The sequence below is a fragment of the Cetorhinus maximus genome, unplaced genomic scaffold, assembly GCF_964194155.1.
Source record: "Cetorhinus maximus unplaced genomic scaffold, sCetMax3.hap1.1 HAP1_SCAFFOLD_2011, whole genome shotgun sequence".
Taxonomy (NCBI): Eukaryota; Metazoa; Chordata; class Chondrichthyes; order Lamniformes; family Cetorhinidae; genus Cetorhinus; species Cetorhinus maximus.
This window is the reverse complement of record NW_027597951.1, coordinates 36271-46221: the sequence shown is the minus strand read 5'-3', so window position 1 is coordinate 46221 and position 9951 is coordinate 36271. Positions and strand designations below refer to the sequence as shown.

The window sequence follows — 9951 nt, the reverse complement described above, 5'->3', positions numbered from 1 at the left end:
AGGGAGTGCCGCACTGTCGGAGGGTCAGTACTGAGGGAGTGCCGCACTGTCGGAGGGTCAGTACTGAGGGAGCGCCGCACTGTCGGAGGGTCAGTACTGAGGGAGTGCCGCACTGTCGGAGGGTCAGTGCTGAGGGAGTGCCGCACTGTCGGAGGGTCAGTGCTGAGGGAGTGCCGCACTGTCAGAGGGTCAGTACTGAGGGAGTGCCGCACTGTCGGAGGGTCAGTACTGAGGGAGCGCCGCACTGTCAGAGCGGCACTCCCTCAGTACCTGCCCTCCGACAGTGGTATGTATGGATGTTATCTGGATGAAGAATAACAGTAAATAGAAGCTCTTTAATTAATTGGGTATTTGAGTGAAACATTATGTGGTGACTGGCTGTGATTTTAACCAGTTCTCCCTCTGTCTCTGTTACTCCGGCAGGTTCCAGGATGCAAAGGGTTACGTCCTGTATCCTCAGATTGGCGATCGCATCGACCTGATATGTCCACAGTCCGTGCCACCCGGCACCCACTCCACGGAGGACTATGAATACTACCGGTTATACCTGGTAACTCAGGAGCAGGCAGAGAGGTGTGACACGGTGATGAGTCCCACTGTTCTGCTGACGTGTGACAAACCTGACCAGATCACTCGTTTCACCATCAAGTTCCAGGAGTTCAGTCCCAACCTCTGGGGCCTGGAGTTTAAACCCCAGCAAGATTACTACATCATCAGTAAGTGAGCAAGAGTGAGCTGGAGCTGTGGGCACAGGCTCTGGGAAAGAGGGTGTACTGGGGAGAGAGGTGGGCGCTGGGGAGAGAGGTGGGCGCCGGGGAGAGAGGTGGGCGCCGGGGAGAGGGGTGGGCGCCGGGGAGAGAGGTGGGCGCCGGGGAGAGAGGTGGGCGCCGGGGAGAGAGGTGGGCGCCGGGGAGAGAGGTGGGCGCCGGGGAGAGGGGTGGGCGCCGGGGAGAGGGGTGGGCGCCGGGGAGAGGGGTGGGCGCCGGGGAGAGGGGTGGGCGCCGGGGAGAGGGGTGGGCGCCGGGGAGAGAGGTGGGCGCCGGGGAGAGAGGTGGGCGCCGGGGAGAGGGGTGGGCGCCGGGGAGAGGGGTGGGCGCCGGGGAGAGGGGTGGGCGCCGGGGAGAGAGGTGGGCGCCGGGGAGAGAGGTGGGCGCCGGGGAGAGAGGTGGGCGCCGGGGAGAGGGGTGGGCGCCGGGGAGAGGGGTGGGCGCCGGGGAGAGGGGTGGGCGCCGGGGAGAGGGGTGGGCGCCGGGGAGAGGGGTGGGCGCCGGGGAGAGGGGTGGGCGCCGGGGAGAGGGGTGGGCGCCGGGGAGAGGGGTGGGCGCCGGGGAGAGAGGTGGGCGCCGGGGAGAGGGGTGGGCGCCGGGGAGAGGGGTGGGCGCCGGGGAGAGAGGTGGGCGCCGGGGAGAGAGGTGGGCACCGGGGAGAGAGGTGGGCGCCGGGGAGAGAGGTGGGCGCCGGGGAGAGAGCGGGTTTTGGGGAGAGCGGGGCGCTGGGGAGAGAGCGGGGTGCCATGGTGATTGTGTTGGGTGCCAATGGGAAGCAGAGTTGGTATTGTAGGAAAGCGAGGGCATTGGCGGGTGCAGGAGGGATGGTGAAGCACTGGGTGAGCGTCAGGCCTGTGGCTGCGATCGGTGTCGCCGAGGGGATTCTGGCTGTGATAATCCAGAGTGTTTGTCGGGATCGATTCGGGGGGGACGGTTCTGACCATTCCCGCCAGTTTATTTGGGCTGATTTATTGTGTAACACGTTCCTTTTGAGAGTTTGCGTTGGTTCTTGGTGATCTTGGCTGGACATGTGGGGGTTTGACTCTGTGAAGCCTCTCGGTCGATGGGTCTCTGCCCCTTCATCACCCCCAGCCCCATCCCCGGAGCTGAGTCTTGTCTACTTTCCTGCGCACCGTTCCCTGCTAACCTTTCACCTCTCCTCTCGTACCTGTCACCTTCGGCCGGCCCTGAGATGCCCCTCTACCTTCCTGTCATCTTAACCCCGACCGACTTGTGTGTGGACTCAGGTCTGGAATCCAAGCCGTAATCCTGTCGGTATCCTGAGTGAAACAAAAAACAGAAAACGCTGTAAAAACTCAGCAGGTCTGACAGGAGCGAGAGAGAGAGAGAGAGACACAGAGATAACATTTCGGGTCCGTGTGACTCTTCTTCAGAGTCAGAGGGAGGTATTCTGAGAGCGTTGGGTGTTGTTTATTATAAGCAGCCCTCAACGCGGGAGCTGTATTGGACAGGACATGTGGGCCGGGCTAGTCCTGTTTGGAGACATTTTCCAATTGAGTCTCCCCCCCACCCCAAACCCTGGGGGCTTCAGAAACTGAAAATAAAAACTCGGTGTCTTCAGGAGCTGATGAGATGAAGAGTTTTTAACCCTCAGAGTAAGGAGGCCTCTCCATGCATGAATGTTTCTAAGTGATAAATGATTCTGTGCTACAATCTCTTGCTCAGCATCGGGTAAAACTAGACCAGGCGCATCAACACCAGGAAACTGTCCTCCTCCTTTCCTGCCACTTTGCCACAGCGGAGCTGGCAGTGCCAGGCTTTGGCCTGTCTGGAGGCTGACCTCTTCCTGATGGCCGAGGGCCTGGATTCAGCCGGGGATCCCGCTCACAGGGGCAGGAGTCGGGCCTGTCTCATTCAGATGTCGGGATAAGCCCAACAGCCCTCGCTGAGCTCCCCCAATTCCAGGCCTCTCGAGCGTCCCCCGATTCCCATCGCTCCACCATTGGCGGCCGGGCCTTCAGCTGCCTAGGGTGGGGGCCCTAAGGGATACAGTGACCAGTGGGAAAGTCACTGGATTAGGAACCCTGAGGCCCAGCCCAATGCTCTAGGGAGACGGGTTCAAATACCACCCAGGCAGCTGGTGGAATTTATATTCAGTTAATAAAATCTGAAATTATGAAGTTAGTCTCAGTGATGGTGACCACGAAACTCTCATCGATTATCATAAACTCCCACCTGGTTCACTAATGTCCTTCAGGGAAGAAAATCTTACCCGGTCTGGCCTACATGTGACTCCAGACCCACAGTAATGTGGTTGACTATTAACTGTCCCTCTGAAATAACCTCTCAAGCTGCTCAGTTCAAGGGTAATTAGGGATGGGCAACAAATGCTGACCTTACCAGTGACGCCTAGGAGTCATACCGAGCACAAAGGAAGATGGTTGTGGTTGTTGGAGGTCAGTCATCTCAGCTCCAGGACATCACTGCAGGAGTTCCTCAGGGTAGTGTCCTCGGCCCAACCATCTTCAGCTGCTTCATCAATGACCTTCCTTCCATCATAAGGTCAGAAGTGGGGATGTTCGCTGATGATTGCACAATGTTCAGCACCATTCACGACTCCTCAGATACTGAAGCAGCCCATGTCCAAATGCAGCAAGACCTGGACAATATCCAGGCTTGGGCTGACAAGTGGCAAGTAACATTCGTACCACACAAGTGCCAGGCAATGACCATCTCCAACAAGAGAGAATCTAATCATTGCCTCTTGATGTCCAATGGCATTACCATCACTGAACCCTCACTATCAACATCCTGGGGGTTACCATTGACCAGAAACTGAACTGGACCAGCCATATAAATACTGTGGCTACAAGAGCAGGTCAGAGGCTGGGAATCCTGCAGCGAGTAACTCATCTCCTGACTCCCCAAAGCCTGTCCACCATCTACAAGGCACAAGTCAGGAGTGTGATGGAATACTCCCCACTTGCCTGGATGAGTGCAGCTCCCACAACACTCAAGAAGCTCGACACCATCCAGGACAAAGCAGCCGTTTGATTGGAACCCCATCCACAAACATTCACTCCCTCCACCACCGACGCACAGTAGCAGCAGTGTGTGTACCAACTACAAGATGCACTGCAGGAATTCACCAAGGCTCCTTAGACAGCACCTTCCAAACCCACAACCACTACCACCTAGAAGGACAAGGGCAGCAGACACATGGGGAACACCACCACCTGGAAGTTCCCCTCCGAGCCTCTCACCATCCTGACTTGGAAATATATCGGCCGTTCCTTCACTGTTGGGGGGTCAAAATCCTGGAACTCCCTCCCTAACAGCACGGTGGGTGTACCTACACCACAGGGACTGCAGCGGCTCAAGAAGGCAGCTCACCACCACCTTCTCAAGGGGCAGTTAGGGATGGGCAATAAATGCTGGGCCCAGCCAGCGACGCTCACAATCCATGAAAGAATGAAAAAAACTCTGGAATTCCCTTCCTAAACCTTCCCGCCTCTCTCTCTCCTCCTTTTAGACGATCCTCAAAACCCGACCTCTTTGACCGAGCTTTTGGTCACCTGTCCCTGACATCCCCTCACGTGTGGCTCGGGGTCAGATTAATGCCTGATCACCTCTCCTGCGAAGCACCTTGGGATGTTTTGCTGCATTGAACATTCTCAAAAGGAAATTAGACGATTAGATGAGAGAAAAGGGAATAGAAAGAGATGGTGTAAGAGGCTGGGATGAGGTGGAAAAGGCATTAGCACCAGCATGGATTAGTCGGGCTGAATAGCCAGCTCGTTCCTGTGCCATCCCATGATATTAACTTGCCCAATTGGTGGACCAATGACAATTCAGCCAGGGGGACACAACTCCTGATTGGCTGAGACCCGCGCACTGAAATATCTGGTCAACATCGCCAACATTAGCCTCGCCGAGAGAGTCCATGGGATAAGGTCCATATCCTTTCATCCCAAGGGAAGAGGTGGTGGAATGGGGAATGGGATGCCTGCTGTGCGATCCAGAGCTGAGTGCCTGCTACAGTTGGCACTGTGCCTGACCCCTTCTCCATAAACGATGGATGGCTTACACACGGCCTAGTAACAGGTCAAAACATGGGTATGAGATGAGAGGCTGGAAATCACAGAACCGGTTTGCCAGTGAATGTTTTACTCTGATCGGTATTTCAGATAGAATTACCCGACTGGCAAAATCTCTGTCCCAAGGCCAGTGTGAGTTAATTGCTATGTAAACACAGCTCTAAAACCCGGTGACTGCTCCTGGGTTTTATTGACTGGGTGCTGGAGGGTCCCTGCTCTCTCTCTCTCTCTCTCACTCGACCAGCGTCTCTCTCTCTCTCTGCTCTGCACCTCCTGGGACGAGCTCCAAATCGAAAAGGCGGTGACAGGTTAGCAGGTCCCACCTCAGCCCCGGAGTAAACGGAGTTCAGATGCCTTCATCTGCACCAGTTTATAAAAAGCACTGTCTGTGCACCGAAGCCAGCCACAACCCCCCATCAAATTAATCACCATAGCAAAACAGCCGCTAATTGCAACCTTCAAGGAGGGTCTGAAATGAAGCTGCCCTTTTTTTTTTGCATCAGCTGCATTCCAACATGACTATGGATCGGCGGAGATTTGGTCAAGTTATTTTTAGTTATTTACAATCAGGTTACTCACAGGAGATGGGGGAGAAACCCTCTGTAAAATGCCTACTTTTGGGATAAACACATTTTTAACCCAGCGAATAAACCACAGAGGAAATTGGAACCGTAACCTGTGCTCAGTGGGAGTGAACAGGAAGGGGTTTGGGCCCATTGGGATTGTGTACAGTGGGAGTGAACGGGAAGGGGTTGTGTCCATTGGGATTGTGTACAGTGGGAGTAAACGGGAAGGGGTTGTGTCCATTGGGATTGTGTACAGTGGGAGTGAACGGGAAGGGGTTTGGGTCCATTGGGATTGTGTACAGTGGGAGTGAACGGGAAGGGGTTTGGGTCCATTTGGATTGTGTACAGTGGGAGTGAATGGGAAGGGGTTTGGGTCCATTGGGATTGTGTACAGTGGGAGTGAATGGGAAGGGGTTTGGGTCCATTGGGATTGTGTACAGTGGGAGTGAACGGGAAGGGGTTTGGGTCCATTGGGATTGTGTACAGTGGGAGTGAACGGGAAGGGGTTTGGGTCCATTGGGATTGTGTACAGTGGGAGTGAACGGGAAGGGGTTTGGGTCCATTGGGATTGTGTACAGTGGGAGTGAATGGGAAGGGGTTTGGGTCCATTGGGATTGTGTACAGTGGGAGTGAACGGGAAGGGGTTTGGGTCCATTGGGATTGTGTACAGTGGGAGTGAATGGGAAGGGGTTTGGGTCCATTGGGATTGTGTACAGTGGGAGTGAACGGGAAGGGGTTTGGGTCCATTGGGATTGTGAACAGTGGGAGTGAATGGGAAGGGGTTTGGGTCCATTGGGATTGTGCTCAGTGGGAGTGAACGGGAAGGGGTTTGGGTCCATTGGGATTGTGAACAGTGGGAGTGAATGGGAAGGGGTTTGGGTCCATTGGGATTGTGCTCAGTGGGAGTGAACGGGAAGGGGTTTGGGTCCATTGGGATTGTGCTCAGTGGGAGTGAACGGGAAGGGGTTTGGGTCCATGGGGATTGTGTACAGTGGGAGTGAACGGGAAGGGGTTTGGGTCCATTGGGATTGTGAACAGTGGGGGTGAACGGGAAGGGGTTTGGGTCCATTGGGATTGTGAACAGTGGGGGTGAACGGGAAGGGGTTTGTGTCCATTGGGATTGTGTACAGTGGGAGTGAACGGGAAGGGGTTTGGGTCCATTGGGATTGTGTACAGTGGGAGTGAATGGGAAGGGGTTTGGGTCCATTGGGATTGTGTACAGTGGGAGTGAACGGGAAGGGGTTTGGGTCCATTGGGATTGTGAACAGTGGGAGTGAATGGGAAGGGGTTTGGGTCCATTGGGATTGTGCTCAGTGGGAGTGAACGGGAAGGGGTTTGGGTCCATTGGGATTGTGAACAGTGGGAGTGAATGGGAAGGGGTTTGGGTCCATTGGGATTGTGTACAGTGGGAGTGAGTGGGAAGGGGTTTGGGTCCATTGGGATTGTGTACAGTGGGAGTGAATGGGAAGGGGTTTGGGTCCATTGGGATTGTGTACAGTGGGAATGGGAAGGAGTTTGGATTCACTGTGATTATGTACAATGGGAGTGAATGGGAAGGGGTTTTGGTACATTGGGATTGTATACAGTGGGAATGGGAAGGGGTTTGGGTCCATTGGGATTGTGTACAGTGGGAATGGGAAGGGGTTTGGGTCCATTGGTATTGTGTACAGTGGGAGTGAATGGGAAGGGGTTTGGGTCTATTGGGATTGTGTACAGTGGGAATGGGAAGGGGTTTGGGTCCATTGGGATTGTGTACAGTGGGAATGGGAAGAAGTTTGGGTCCATTGGGATTGTGTACAGTGGGAATGGGAAGGGGTTTGGATCCATTGGTATTGTGTACAGTGGGAGTGAATGGGAAGGGGTTTGGGTCTATTGGGATTGTGTACAGTGGGAATGGGAAGGGGTTTGGGTCCATTGGGATTGTGTACAGTGGGAATGGGAAGAAGTTTGGGTCCATTGGGATTGTGTACAGTGGGAATGGGAAGGGGTTTGGATCCATTGGGATTGTGTACAGTGGGAATGGGAAGGGGTTTGGGTCTATTGGGATTGTGTACAGTGGGAATGGGAAGGGGTTTGGGTCTATTGGGATTGTGTACAGTGGGAATGGGAAGGGGTTTGGGTCTATTGGGATTGTGTACAGTGGGAATGGGAAGGGGTTTGGGTCCATTGGGATTGTGTACAGTGGGAATGGGAAGAAATTTGGGTCCATTGGGATTGTGTACAGTGGGAATGGGAAGAAGTTTGGGTCCATTGGGATTGTGTACATTGGGAATGGGAAGGGGTTTGGGTCCATTGGGATTGTGTACAGTGGGAATGGGAAGGGGTTTGGGTCCATTGGGATTGTGTACAGTGGGAATGGGAAGAAGTTTGGGTCTATTGGGATTGTGTACAGTGGGAATGGGAAGGGGTTTGGGTCCATTGGGATTGTGTACAGTGGGAATGGGAAGAAGTTTGGGTCCATTGGGATTGTGTACAGTGGGAATGGGAAGGGGTTTGGGTCCATTGGGATTGTGTAAATTGGGAATGGGAAGGGGTTTGGGTCCATTGGGATTGTGTACAGTGGGAATGGGAAGGGGTTTGGGTCCATTGGGATTGTGTAAATTGGGAATGGGAAGGGGTTTGGGTCCATTGGGATTGTGTACAGTGGGAATGGGAAGGGGTTTGGGTCCATTGGGATTGTGTACATTGGGAATGGGAAGAAGTTTGGGTCCATTGGGATTGTGTACAGTGGGAATGGGAAGAAGTTTGGGTCCATTGGGATTGTGTACAGTGGGAATGGGAATGGGTTTGGGTCTATTGGGATTGTGTACAGTGGGAATGGGAAGGGGTTTGGGTCCATTGGGATTGTGTACAGTGGGAGTGAATGGGAAGTGGTTTGGGTCCATTGGGATTGTGTACAGTGGGAGTGAATGGGAAGGGGTTTGGATCCATTGGGATTGTGTGCAGTGGGAGTGAATGGGAAGGGGTTTGGATCCATTGGGATTGTGTACAGTGGGAATGGGATAGGGTTTGGGTCTATTGGGATTGTGTACAGTGGGAATGGGAAGGGGTTTGGGTCCACTGGGATTGTGTACAGTGGGAATGGGAATACCCCCTGAATCACACAGGGAGTGTATTCAGGCTGCTGTGTTTTGGCAGTGGATTATGTCTTGATTTCTGATGAGGATTGTAGGATTGTTCTCGGGTTGATTAGATCTTGTCCTGGATTTTCCTTAACTGCTGACCCTGGGTTTGGTCCAGGGTTCCTCAGTGAAATACTGATGTGGGTGGACGTGTCGTTTAACAGCCTGTCACTGGTGTCTGTGACATTAGAGTTTGATGGTGGGGGCGGGGCGATAGCTCACCCTACAGGCAGATGATTGTGTGATGGAGCTTGTGTTTGTGTTGACAAACAGGTCCAGCCAAGGAGGAGGGCATTGCAGAGTGCTACAGTTACCTAGAGCGGGCAATACTGTTCATCAGCGCAGTTTAAATTGGCCTGGAACCAAATGGACAGGCCTCGGGAATTGGCATCTCTCCCCCTCACTCCTTATTGTACAGCAGGGGCTCCCTGTTTAACCCAAACTGACTCCCAGGACAGGGAGAAAGGGACTGGGTCACTAAATAACACTTTGGATTTAATTCCTGCCACTCCCTCTCTCTCTCTCTATTTCTCTCTCTCTCTCGCTCTCCCTATTTCTCTCTCTCTCTATTTCTCTCTCCACATTCCTTCTCCATGTGCCCTCTGTCTCTTTCACTCTGTGTGTCTCTCACTGTAACTGATAACAGATGGTGAAGAGAGGATGTATCGGATAGAGTGTGGGAGAGGAAGAGTGGAAGGGAGAAGGGGGGAGAGAGAGAGAGAGAGAAAGAAGGGGAAAGGGTGAGGCTAGAACAACCCCCAACCTTCCACTCCTCTTCTCTCTCACCCTCTCTGCAGTTTGGGGAGATGTAGGGTGTAAACTTTGTGTCAACCCCAGAGACCAGATTCCAAGTTTTCTGTTTAGTTCTGAAACCATTTGATTGATCGGCTGTGAATGGAGAGGGGGGGAATGTTTGGAGTAGAAATGAGCACAAGGAAGGCAGCTGATCAATGCAGTGCCCAGTCCATGGACTCAGGTAGTGTGTACACTGATACTCCCCAGGTAGTGTGTACATTGATACTCCCCAGGTAGTGTGTACACTGACTCCCCAGGTAGTGTGTACACTGATACTCCCCAGGTAGTGTGTACACTGATACTCCCCAGGTAGTGTGTACACTGATACTCCCCAGGTAGTGTGTACATTGATACTCCCCAGGTAGTGTGTACACTGATACTCCCCAGGTAGTGTGTACACTGATACTCCCCAGGCAGTGTGTACACTGATACTCCCCAGGTAGTGTGTACACTGATACTCCCCAGGTAGTGTGTACACTGATACTCCCCAGGCAGTGTGTACACTGATACTCCCCAGGCAGTGTGTACACTGATACTCCCCAGGTAACGTGTACACTGATACTCCCCAGGTCACCCTGTTGAAGTCCCTGCTGACTACACTGTGCACACAGCAGCATCAACAACACCCACTTACATTGATATA

The 9951-nt window shown here is 53.5% G+C and overlaps 1 protein-coding gene across 1 annotated transcript in view; it reads left to right on the top strand.

The window, feature by feature from the left end:
- Nucleotides 1-423: 423 nt before the first annotated feature.
- LOC144676850 (ephrin-B3-like) overlaps nucleotides 424-9951 on the top strand; it is a gene marked incomplete at both ends in the record, with an annotated part of 33725 nt that continues 24197 nt past the window's right edge. The window contains one exon of the mRNA XM_078537172.1: nucleotides 424-716. Within this exon, the coding sequence (XP_078393298.1) occupies nucleotides 424-716 (293 nt within the window). The remainder of the gene's footprint in view (nucleotides 717-9951) is intronic.